Raw genomic sequence first — 12,681 nt, 5'->3', positions numbered from 1 at the left:
CTGAAACTGGCCATAATGCACTTCTGTGTGGCTGGTAATGAACCATTTCAAATGAATACTGGGTACTGAAGAAATACACACTCTAATTGATCTAAAGAACAGATTAGGACTGGTGCTATTTCATTAAATCTGACTAGTTATGACTTAAGCACTTAAAACTGCAGCTATCCTGTGTCAGATAGCTTACACCCCTTGTCACATGGCAAGTGAGATTTTCATCTACTAGATCAGTTTTTTAAAAGGGACAGGTCAATGAAAAGGACTGTAAATGAAGGACCATGAAGGCTTCATCTTCAGATACATTAAGCCCCAAATTATTAATTCAACTGAGAGAAACATTTCAACACTTTGAAAATACGTATGAAGAGCTGTTGTTTGTTTCCATATTTTGGTCTTAAACAACTTCTGTGCAACCTGAGTTTGGTTTTTTGCATGTGGAACAGGCCTGAAGAGTTCTCATGGGTGAGCACAATAGAGAACTTACATGATTGCAGGGGAATCCAGTGGGCCCTTCCAAAGCATCACATTTCTCTTGTTTCCTTCCCACTGGAGCTTAGCATGCCTCAGGAACCAGCAAGCCAGTAAGGCTAGAGGACAGCTCTGGATGAGGAACAAATAGATTCAACCAAACCAAAATTAAATTCAGCTTGGAAAATAGTCTATAGCTCTCAAAAAAGAAAAGGCTTTTATTACCTTAGGACTCAAACTCATTTTTAGGGACTCTAATATGCTTAGAAAATAATATTTTTCCTGGGTTGGCTTTCACAACAGTGTGCTAGACTTTCTTACTGGTGTGCTGGTCTTTCTTACCTTCTATTCTTTTGTCCTATGACCTAGTATTTAGCTCCATAATCCTCTAAATCAAACAAAATAGCATAGAAAGCCTTTGATCTGAATTTTCTCCACAAGGCATATTACACTACATTGAATACTTTTCATGAGATCTAGAATGCTGCACTGTGGGAAACAAGACTGAAAATTTGAACACCGTTAAGCAGGATTTCAGATTATACTAAGGGGTGAAATACTGACAAAAGAACCATAGACTTTGGTTAAAACAGATAATACTCAAGGCTTTTTTTATTATTATTCCTTTGACGAGAGAATATTTAAGACCCTCTCACATGCAGAGTCACCATGTTAGTACCACAGCCAAAGCAGTGGTTCATACAGATAAAGAATAAAGTAAAATTAATCCAACAGATGTGTTTTGCAAATATAAGAAATTGTTCCAGCAAGTCTTAAAAAAATGACAATCACATAAAATACCAACTCCACCTTTTAAGAGTTATTTGATTTCTTTTATGTTACTATGTAAATCTCAAAGCCATTTATCTACCACAAAAACCTGTTTTCCTTCTTGTACCCTAAGTCTGGTTCTTTGCAAGCCTCCTGCAGCTGGTGGCCTTGGCACTCAAACCTGCCAGGACTGACCACTCTCAGACAGTGTGGCCACAGTCAAATGCCCTGAGGGGCAAAATTCCAAGAAACCCAATTCTCTTTGATCATGGTGGTGTCAGATGAAGGTTTGAAATCTCTGCCAGTAAACACAGATCTATCTGGTCCTCTCAGCTTCAAAGCTCCTAAACTGCCTATGCCAGATTTGTTTCAGTAGCATAGATTTAAACTTTAAATTCCTCTAAATATTCAGCTTTCCTTTTTCATTTACCCAGGGTTTGAAAGGCTTGCTGCCCCACTAAGGGGCTAACCAAGGATCAAATGTAGATTGCTAATTCAAGACAAGGAAAAATAAAAGGGAAAAAGAAAGCACATGACATATTTGCTTCTGTTCAGTACTGCAACTTCATACTCTAATAGGTCACACTGATATATAATTAATTTCCACTGCCTGCCATGTTCATATTAAATAGTTAGCACTTACTCACTGGAAAGACCAAAAATGGGTGTGAATGTCCTGTTACTCCCCCAAAATCTCACCTGGTGAAACCATCTTTTCCTTCTTTTGCTTTCTCACCTCCCTCAAGGAGTAAAACTCCATCAGAGGAAACAAAAGGAGAATAAAGCTTTCATACGCTTTAAAAGGTGGAAATTGTATTTGGAGAGAAGATGAAAACTCACTTACAAACTCACTCCTGTACAAAGCCTTCAACATCTGCTGCATAGATGGTGAATATAATTTTAAATTGTCTGATAGCTTAACATAAGGAGGTTAAATGCAGGGCAGCTGTTCCCAATCTCTATTTAGCCTGAAGTTTCCTACCTGTTTTGGACCTGCAGGAAGGCTTGAATACTGAGATTGTCCGTGATTTTATACAGTATTGCTTGATTTATTAAAGATGCTACTCTCCCTGCAGGTCTTATTACACTTTTCAAAAGGTTGTGTTCAACTTACCACAAACACAGAATTTTAAGTATTTTTGTACCTAGAATCTCACCCAGAATTACTCTTCTGTATATGCTCATGTGTAACCTGGTCCATGAGACATGAATAAAGATCAGCAATTAGCCACAAGTAAACTCCAGGAGAATTGGCTTGGTATTGCATCTTGCACACTCTATTTCAAGAATAAAACTGGGGCAAAACATAGTGATATGCTTTGTAGATACTAACCAAGACTTGACAAGATCTGATGGATTTTGCATGTTAAAAGTAAAAATTTTATTACATATCATGCCCTTGAAAAATTAACTTTGCTTCCATTAAATTTTGTTCAGCATGCCTTGAAATAGGAATGGCAAAAGTTATTCAAGGAACAGATCACCAAGATTCACAGTACCACAGTGACTGCAATTATCTATTTCTCTGGCTCAGTAAAACAAAACAATTTTTTTAAACTATAAAATATTAAACTGTGAAATTAACAGATACCATCTCTGTCTCTCCTTCAGTATGACTGAAATCATCTGTACAGAAAAGCTGTGTGCCATGGACCCCCATCCAAAACCTGCTGATGACAGTGCTCATCAATTTTGACAGCTTTTTGGAAAAGACCTTGTCACTGCTCTGTCCATATGCACTGACCCTGCATGAACCACTGGATACATTATCAAATTCAGGTTTACAAAGATGCTGCCAATGGGTCAGCTAGAGTAAAATATTTATATTTCAGAGTAACAGTATTTATATATGCTCCCTACCTCTTGCTCTAATTTGCCTTCTTATCACTAGGCTTGTGTTTGTTTTTCAAATGCTGAAAAGACTTTGTTGGTTTATTCAGGAAATTTGTCTAGACAGTGCTCACACAGAATATTTGCTCACATTTGACATTTTCACAGGATGGGAAACAAAATGGAAGATCCAAGTTTTTAAGCTCCACAGATGGCACCTAAGCCAGTCAACTTATTTCCAGAATAAGGAGGATTTGGAGTATTCTTGTTCCAGGCAGTCTCTGGAACAACACAACAGTGACCTGCAGGACAGGACACACACTCAGGGCTTTGGGGCCAGCTGAGGCCTCCTGAAATCCATCCATCCACCAGGACATTTACTGCCTCAGAAGAGCCAAATATCCAAGTGCTAAACTGTGATGTCTCTACAGCCAACAAATGTAAAATGTGGCAATATAACGGAGCATGTGGCTATTTTACCTATTCAACATTTATCTGTGTCTAACTAGAAGAGGTCTCTAAAATGCTGCTGTCCAGCAGCTCAAAGATTGAGAACCACCTGTAAACATTTGCAGAACAGTCTCTTTCTAGAAACAGAGACTCCTAAACAATCAACCTTGAAATGTATCATATATTATAACATATTTCCAATGTTATTTACAGATCTTCTTGTTTAGTACAATGAACCAGACATGCTGAAAAGGTAGGATTTTTCCAGTCCTCTTTTATACCAAGTACAATAAAAAAGGCACATAATTATTCACCGTAGGAGTTGTGCACCAGTCCAAAACTTAAAGCTAAAAAGCTACCCATCAGAGAACTCTCTTTTTGAGGCAGTATTGGGATGTCTCCTTTGAACTCAGCATAGAAAGATCTGTCAATTCCTCTGGGAGAGCTTGAGGAATCCACTTTCCTGTTGTGTTCTGGTCTTCACAAGATTTCCAAATCAACATAAAACTCTTGTTAATCTTCCCACATCATCTGCTGAAGCAAGGAAAAGTCAAACAGGGCATGTGTGTGTCTGCTTTCCTTTTTCTTCTTTCTTTCCTTGGAATGCCCAACGATGGAGGACTCTTGAGAGCCAAGACCTGTTCAAACTAATTTGCTTTAAGACAAATGCCTCAGGAGATATGGCACACTGAGCAATGGACAGCAGCAGGAGAGGCAGCTCAGCCCCACAGTCAGTGCCTCCCATGCTTGATCCAGTTTCTAATCATCCATTTCTGACCCGAGCACCTTTGTACGACCAATCTGAGCCCAAAATTTGCATCCTTTGACATTTCCACTTCTAGACAACGGCCTGTGTCTCTGCTGATGATTGGACCATTCTAGAAAAAAAAAGATAGGAAAAAAAAAAGATTAGAGGAAGGAACACACAAGGTGAACAGACTAGAAAAAACAGTGCTAGATCTGTAAATCCTTAAAAAACATTATAAAATGCATTTCTGTATATATCAAGTGATAAATGCTCCAGAAAGTGCTAGAAATTCCTATGAAAAGCTAGTTAATACATAAAAAGTACCACAATAATTCCTTGATAATTGTACAATTAGGATTTGCAGGGAAAATCCCCCCAAATCACAAGAAAATCTCTAAAAAGCACTACTGAATCCCTACAGAGCCCAAGAAACAGGAAATCCCAGAGACTATAATAATGCTTTTGAAAGTCTTAAAAACTATTTGAAGATTCTAGATCTTTAAAAATGCCTATAAAGGTGCTAGAAAAATTTCTAGAAAAGTTCTGAATGCAAAAAACAATTACAAGCACATTCTTGACAATCGGGAGGGAAATTAAGAATACTCCAAAACAGGATAAGCAAAAATTCCTAGAAATCATACCCCAAAATTTCTATTAATAATGAAAGAATATTCCTGGGTAGCATATGATCTATGGTAAACATATCTGACTATTTCTAAAAAGTACTGGGGGGAATTCCTGGTATAGCCCTCCAAAGACCTCCTTGGCATCATCCCTCTCTAATTCATCTCTTCAAGGCTTCCTCAGCTCTTCCTCACCTGTGTGAAATCCCAGAACCTCTGTGCTGGCCTCAGGACATCTTCACACTTCTTGAGGGTGGGTGTCCTGCCCTTGCCATCGTCCACCAGGCATTTGGAGTCAGGCAGGAAGGCGGTGGAGCCCAGGGGTCCCAGCTGCAGGACGCCTTCCGAGCTGTAGCGGACGAGCTGGGGGAGAAAGGAGAGTTCTGAGCTGCTGAGGAGCCCTTGGTCCTGCTGCACACTGGGTCTGGGGCACGCTGCTCAAGGGCAAATCTTGGCAATGTTGGTAAAACAGAGCACAATGTTCTCTTCTCCCACACTTCTCCCCACCACTCCGCACACTGGGTCTGGCACATGCTGCTTAAGGGCAAATCTTGGCAATGTTGGTAAAAACTAGAGCACAACATTCCCTTCTCCCACTCTTCTGCTCCCTACACTCTGCACACACTGCTCAAGGGCAAATCTTGGCAATGTTGGTAAAAACTAGAGCACAACATTCCCTTCTCCCACACTTCTGCTCCCCACCACTCTGCACACTGGGTCTGACACACACTGGTCAAGGGCAAATCTTGGCAATCTTGGTAAAACAGAGTACAACATTCCCTTCTCACACACTTCTGCCACCACTCTGCACACACTGGTCAAGGGCAAATCTTGGCAATGTTGGTAAAAACTAGAGCACAACATTCCCTTCTCCCACACTTCTGCTCCCCACCACTCCCCACCCACTATGTCACTGCAAAAAGGGCAATCAAGGAAGTGAAGTAATCAATATGCAAATCGTGCCCACTCAGCAGGAGTTGATTTAACAAGGACACGATGTCAATTTTGTCGTGCAGTTTGTTCTTAAGAGCTCTGTTAGAGGCTATTGATAGCAACAAGTCTAATTAGTTTTTGTAAATAAACATTACTGAAAAAAATCCAGCCATGCAACCCATATCCAAAAATATGAGAGGAAAAAAAGAAACCATGAGGGAAATGGCAGCAAATTTGCTAACATATGCTTCAGGCCTACATAATAAAGAATGACACTCTGGTATTTCAGTTTTGTGTAAAGCACATTAAAGCAAAAATGCACTATGCTAATTTGGCAGCAGGCCAATACGTCAAATCAGACTTATCTACTTCTCACTTCTGTGCTTAAACCCAGAGTCATTAAACCACCATAATATTTTGCCCTTCCTACTCTGAAAGTGCAACAGCCTGGTGCCAAAAGACTGCAGAGTGGAGTCAGCTACGTGTGCTGTCAGTCTGGATGTTGCAGGGTGAGGATCTGAGCCACCAAAGAAATGCAATTACCACCCAGGAAATTCACTGCCTGTCTGCTCCTATTGCTGTTATATGGCTGAAATTACTTAACAAGAAAGGGAAGGAAGGTCAGAAGTGCCTGCCATTTATTGGATGCCACTGACCAGTGTGTGAGATATCATTAAGAATCAATCAAAAAAAACTCAAATTAGAGTCTGGCTTTCTACTGCCATCCTTATTAACCTCAGAAGAATCATGCTGTGAATAATCATTTCTTGCTGGTGGTAAAAAGAGCATGGTCTACTTGCTCCCAGACCAGATGCTCTTTGACATAGTATGTGTTCATTTTCCCACCTGCCACTTCTGTTCAGAGCAGCCATGTGAAGCACAGAGGTAGAAGAGAGCCTACATCAGAGAGATAACCACATGAGGATGCTCTGGCTATGAACAGTGCCTTTGTCATGGCACAGTCTGGACACACTTCATCAAGTTTTTCCCGCTCTGAGATTAGGAGGGACATATGTAAAATAAGCTTAAGCAAGCAAAATAATTCAAAATATGAAGGGACTGCCAGGTCAGACAAATTAACTTTGTTTTTTCACATAAAAAGGAGCTGTTTAAAAAACTGCAAATCAAACACAACATTTTGTCTTTTACTTTTTTTTCTTAAATAAAACCAGACTGTATATTTCACACTTCTACTTAATGGCTTTTCAGCAGAATTCAAATGAACTGCAGGTATGGCTGAAACACTGACCAGAAAATGTATTCATCTTGCAGTCTTTATTATCTCTTTGTAGTCCCAAAATACTGCCCTACAAGCTTGTTGGCTTTGCCTTATGTAGATAATCAGAAGCGCTGTTTATAATGGGCTATCTGCTCTGTAGGACAGGACTGATTTTCCTTTTTAAGATGAGCAGCATTTTCTGTACTGGTATTAAAATTGTCTGAAACATTCTTTGTCATCAGAATCTCAGTAGCCAGAGCTCCATGTGCTCTGTGTCACAGTGGCCATGCACTTTGTTATAGAGCAGCCTGTCAGAGCAGAAAGGACCAGTCCTGCTTAGGCTTTAGAAGTGGAAGATACATTAACTCTATTCTAAATTATCTGCAGTATTGAAAGTGGCAGTTTGTGTTACAGCTCAACAGGGTCAGGGATGGCTACGTGCAGGAGACTCTTATCTGTACAATCTTGAGACAAATGGAACAGCATGGGCCTAATTTCCTGAATCTGCACTTTCTGTCAAGTTTTTATGGCTGTTCCAACAGTCTTGAAAACTTAGGCTTATTCCACAATAAAATGAAATAGAAAAACTCCCACCTACAAAGGATTATCTCGGTTCAGACCATATTACATAGGAAAGCTGTAGAGCCTGCTTCTGCAAAATCAGATCAGAAATTAAGGTTCAGGAAACTACTATATGATTAATGACATCTCTCTCCAAAGAATTCCTGTCTCAATTTCCTAGATAAAACATAAACTGTGAAAATAAAATAAGCATTAAAATAAGTTGCTTATTACTATAGGATAGAAAGCATGAACTGGGATACAGCCAATGAAAATTATACCTTCTGTGTTAAAACTTGATCTTAAGTGTCACTAACATATCCACAAAGAAATAATTCCTATTTATGTTAGGATTGTGGGCATGATACACCATGTCAAATCCATTCCCAGTGCCAATCAGCCAAAATCAAATGACAAAGTTCCCTTTGTTAAGAAATATTAAATCTTATGAATTAAAAATAATAATAAAAAAATCTGTGCAAGTTTTGATGGGCTGAGATCCTTTGATATCTATACACTCCAAATTGCAAGCTGCAGAACAGAAGCACACTTCTATACATCACATTGGATGGACCTTCACTCAGTTTGTCTCTTTTATCTAGGAAGAGCTGAAAGATTCAAATGACACTGAAGCCAAGTGCTCTATTAAATACTAAAAATCTAATCCTGATACCATCTGCTATACTGACGTAAGATAGGACAGTTTTCCCTTCAACATTCAGAAATCTGAGCAGAATGCAAAAGATGTCAAAGGTTGTTTATCAAAGCCACCATACCTGGATCAAAAATAGTCAGTGCTGCTGCCTATGGAATATGATCCTCCAGGAATATTAATGTGGTAAGAAAATGGCAGCTTTAAAATGGAGGATTTGACTCCAAAAACATCAATTCCTGCTAACTTCCAGTCAAGTGAAAAAAGCACCAAATGATTGCAGGTAATTGTTTGTAGGAAACAGTTACTAGGATGGGCCTGGTGGCTTTCCACACTAAATTTAACCTCTCTCTCTCACTCTTGTTCTCCAGGCAAAAGGAAATCTTTAATGGCTCCTCAGCCCTGCAGTTAAGGCCAGCTGTCAGCTGACACAGGAACTGAAACACTGAGCAATGCAGGAATCCCAAACACCCTACATCTCCAGAATACCTGTCCCCTCAAGGCAAACAGATCACAGCTTATCAAACTTGCATGTTTGCTCCAGAATCCCACCCACCCCTTCCTGCAGGTGGAGAAAGCACCTGTTCATCCACCCTGCTGCCCTGCACACAAATCTGGGCACTCACAGCTCCACCCAGCAAAATGTTAAATACCTGCCCTCTAGCAACAGCTTAAGCAGAGCCTTTCATCTCCTCTCACTCTGTTTGTGTAGCTGCAGCCCCAGGGATCCGAGCAGGGAGCTCTCCCTTCCCTCTGGTTGCTCTCAATGCAGAGGGAGTTCTCTCTCTCACAGCTGCAGAGCCTCCCCTGTCTCTGCTGTGAAAGGGAAGGGAGGAGGGGGCCAAGGGGGCTGTTCACCCTGGCCCTTCTATCCCAAGATGATGTTTCATTATGTTCTCCTCTCCTTCACATACCATATAATCAGCCCCACATCGCAGCATTCAAGGCAGGCTCTGAGACAGTGAATATTTCCACTGGGGCTGTGTAATGCTCTCAGATGGTTCAAAACCTGCATGTCCTGTAACCATTCTATGAAGCTTCCAGAACAACACGTTCCACTTTTGAGGGTGTTGTATCTGTCCTCACAACCTCACTTTTTTTTTTTAAATTTATTTTACAACAAAAGTGTATGGTACCACTGGGCTTTGCAGCTGATTGCACAATGGAAGCCACACACAGAGGCAGAGCAGTTCAAGCCTCCAAATATATTTCTTTATTTACAAATCTTCTGTAGCCCTGGACTGTTTCTCCCAGCAGTATTTGCAAATGTTTTTTTCCTGAAAGCCATTAGACTCAAACTTCAGATCAAATGAACACATATAAAAAAGACACTACTTTGTTGTAAAATAGGTTTTGAAATCGACTCAGACTGATGCAAAACCTTGTCTGGATATTCTTAGCTGTTAGCTTACAATGACTTAGCTCAAGTCAAACTCATTAAACTAAATTGATGTAAACTCAGGCTAAATGCATTCCAGAGCATCCATAGAAGAGCTTGTCCCTGTTTGAATAAAGAAATTTAAAAGCTGATATCATTACAAAGATGTGATTTATCATGGTGAAAACTGATCTTGAAAATACACATAGGGAAACGCAGTCACAGTGGAGCGGTTTTATTTTGCCACTGTAATGCAGGACAACAACATCCAAGGGAAACAGAAAGGTAGGGCATAGAGAAAAAGAACATTTTATCACAGATGAACAGTAATCTTATTCCTAACTCAGCTTTCTTTAAACGCCTGCCTGACTTGGGTGAGTTTCAGTGGAACCATGTGTACACTAAAATCACTGGTAATCTGCTTGTCAGAATTGAAGAGTATGAAAAACAATCAGGGCTGTAGCTAAACAGGGAGAGGCTTTCCCATTGCTAGGACATATGAACAACACTGATAACCCAACTGGGAAAAGGGAGTTCCATATTTATATCAATTTATATTCAGTAGGCATGTACAAATAACCCAAATCTCAGCTCAGTAGGGGTATTTTATGTCCTATGCTTGAGATGAAACATGTCAGAAGTGGAAAGCTAAATGCAGCAGACAACTATGCTCACCCAGCCTGATTAGAAGAGGGGCTTAAAAAATGTTTATTTAATATATTAAAACGCTTGCTGTCAACACCTTTCGTGCTATGTGCTTGAATATCCTTGATTAGGGTTTGTGCAGCTGTGGTTCTCACACTGAATTAATTTTGTAAATTGTGGTGAGATTATAGAAGTTTTCCAGCTGTGTAATCATTAATTAACTTGGCTGCATTTGAGTGGCTCCAACCCATGCTTGTCTGTGAAATACTCAACTTAGATAAAACATCACTTCTGCCTTCATTTGGTGTTTCTTGTAGAATGAAAACTCTTTTCCTGTTTTTTGTCGGTTTGTTTGTTTATTTTAAAGGGAAGAATTCACTGTAACTTATGCCCTCATCTATTTTCTTCCTGAAGTCAAAGTCAAAGCCTACTCTGTGAAACAGGAATCATGGAGGCAAATAAGTAGGTTAAGGACCTAAATTGCAAAATAAATTACAGTCAGAACCATTTATTTCATTACTCTTCTAAGTGCTAGAACACCATGATAGAGATTAGATGTTGCTAAGGGACTTTCAGGAAGGACTTAAATTTGCAACTTTCTGTTCCGATTAGGATGGAGCAGGAGACTGAGCTCTCTCTGAGCACCTTGACATCTCTAATGAGAGTCTTCTTGAGAAGCTAATTTACATCTATTTAAGCAATGCCATTTTGTTACCTTACTCAAAGGCTGCTCCTTCCACCTCTACTAGGAGAGTGTCAGTCAAATAGTCCATAATGATCCTGCCAAAGGTGGACATTGTGCCAGCAGGAATTACTGTCTGTCTCACTTCACCTCCGTGGTGATGCATGAGCCAGGACTCCCAATCAATAAATGCATGACTGAACCTTGGATAATTGTTAAGCCTGATAAGGTCAGAGTTTATTTACACATGAGAATGTTCATTAATATAGTTTTGATTCAGATGCTACTTCAAAAGAAACAAGAATTTCATTTCAGAAAAAGCTCAAGTCCTGGATTTAAATAATATCCAACTTGTATGAGTAAAATCACTATGAGCATGGAAAGAAGAAATGTCATTTTTAAATCTTCAGACATCTGAAAGAAAATAATAATATGCACAGGAACTGACAAAAAAAAAAAAAAAAAAAGAGAAACCTATTTTAGAAAAGTCTTAGAGGATATTCTTAATTCCCTTTGAAGCTGATGTTAAATATGTGCTTAACTTTTTGCCTACTTGGGGAATCAAATCAGCAGCTTGATAAATAATTTCTGCCCGAGAGCTTGCTGGACCAAGGAACAGTTAAATTAAAGAGGTACCATGAATAAGTCATGTTATAGCAAGAAGAACTGCTCACTCACACAGACCAGCTAAATTAATTAATCTTCAGTGGATCCCTGTTATTTAAACAAGTAATGTGATCCTTCTGTTTTCCTAACTGGCAATTTCAAAGTATGGATTCACAAGCTGGACAGCCTTGGAAAAGGCACCTGACAAGACTGGAGCAAAGCCAGATATTTGCCTTTGCAGCTCAGGAATTACACTGCCAAACTCAACCCAAATACATCCAATTACTCTTTGTTTCTTCTGAATATTCTCTGAGTTCAAGGTTTCTCACTCATGATGGGATTTTCACCCTTTACCTGGGAGGACATTCCATGGCAGGGGTAAAGGATGGCTTTGTCATCCTCTTCAGCCCCCTGGTCCAGGCAGTAGCCGCTGGCTTTGCTGTTCCGCACCTGGAACCAGATCAGAATGAAAACACTTCAGCTGGAAATTAATCCCCATTTCAGTCCAGCCCAGCTAAATCTCAGCTGTGCTACAGCTCCTGAAAAAAGTACTATGTAAAACTGCTCTCTGAGGGATACATTCTTCTCCTTCAGCTAGGACAGGGTGCCAGCAGGGAATCTGCTCCAGGAAAAGACATTATTTGGACAGCCTGCTGTCTCTTCACACCTCGGGTCAGACACAAGGATCAGAACTTCCTATAATTCACCCTAAGAAACCCAGGCCAAGTTTTGCTCCAAATTGCCAATGTGCAAACATAAATTTTGACCCTGTATGTTGAGAATGGAGCTTTACAAACAGGATAGGAGGTACCCAGGATTGGTGTTGGATGTGACATGCTTTTGTTTCTTCCTATTGCTGATATGAAATCAAAAAAGCATGTGAAAAATTTTTATCTGAACTAAAAATATAGTACATTGTTACGTACAGAAGTGACATAAAGCACATTTTATGAAAGGGCACAGGTTCAGAGATCCAAGGAAGTAAAAAATTCCTGTGCCTCCCTAGACAAGAAGAATTTACAAGTCTATAAAAACTGGCATGGAGCTCTTGTGAAACCTCTTCCAGCCTTTCTCTTGAGGCTGTAAGGATTACACACATATTTCGAACACAGAAA

General features: G+C 39.8%; 1 protein-coding gene across 1 annotated transcript in view; it reads right to left on the bottom strand.

Moving 5' to 3' along the window:
• Positions 1–1,047: 1,047 nt before the first annotated feature.
• Positions 1,048–12,681, bottom strand: part of GALNT9 (polypeptide N-acetylgalactosaminyltransferase 9) — a 128,627-nt gene continuing 116,993 nt past the window's right edge. The window contains exons 9-11 of the mRNA XM_054288749.1: positions 11,921–12,016; positions 5,086–5,253; positions 1,048–4,397 (exon numbers count right to left, since the gene is read on the bottom strand). Of these exons, the coding sequence (XP_054144724.1) occupies positions 4,251–4,397; positions 5,086–5,253; positions 11,921–12,016 (411 nt within the window). The 3' untranslated portion in view covers positions 1,048–4,250. The remainder of the gene's footprint in view (positions 4,398–5,085; positions 5,254–11,920; positions 12,017–12,681) is intronic.

Source organism: Melozone crissalis, unplaced genomic scaffold, assembly GCF_028551555.1.
Source record: "Melozone crissalis strain CALT ecotype California unplaced genomic scaffold, PUWL_Pcris_2 ptg000063l_1, whole genome shotgun sequence".
Taxonomy (NCBI): Eukaryota; Metazoa; Chordata; class Aves; order Passeriformes; family Passerellidae; genus Melozone; species Melozone crissalis.
The sequence above is the reverse complement of the archived record's forward strand: the minus strand, read 5'-3'. Positions and strand labels throughout refer to the sequence as shown.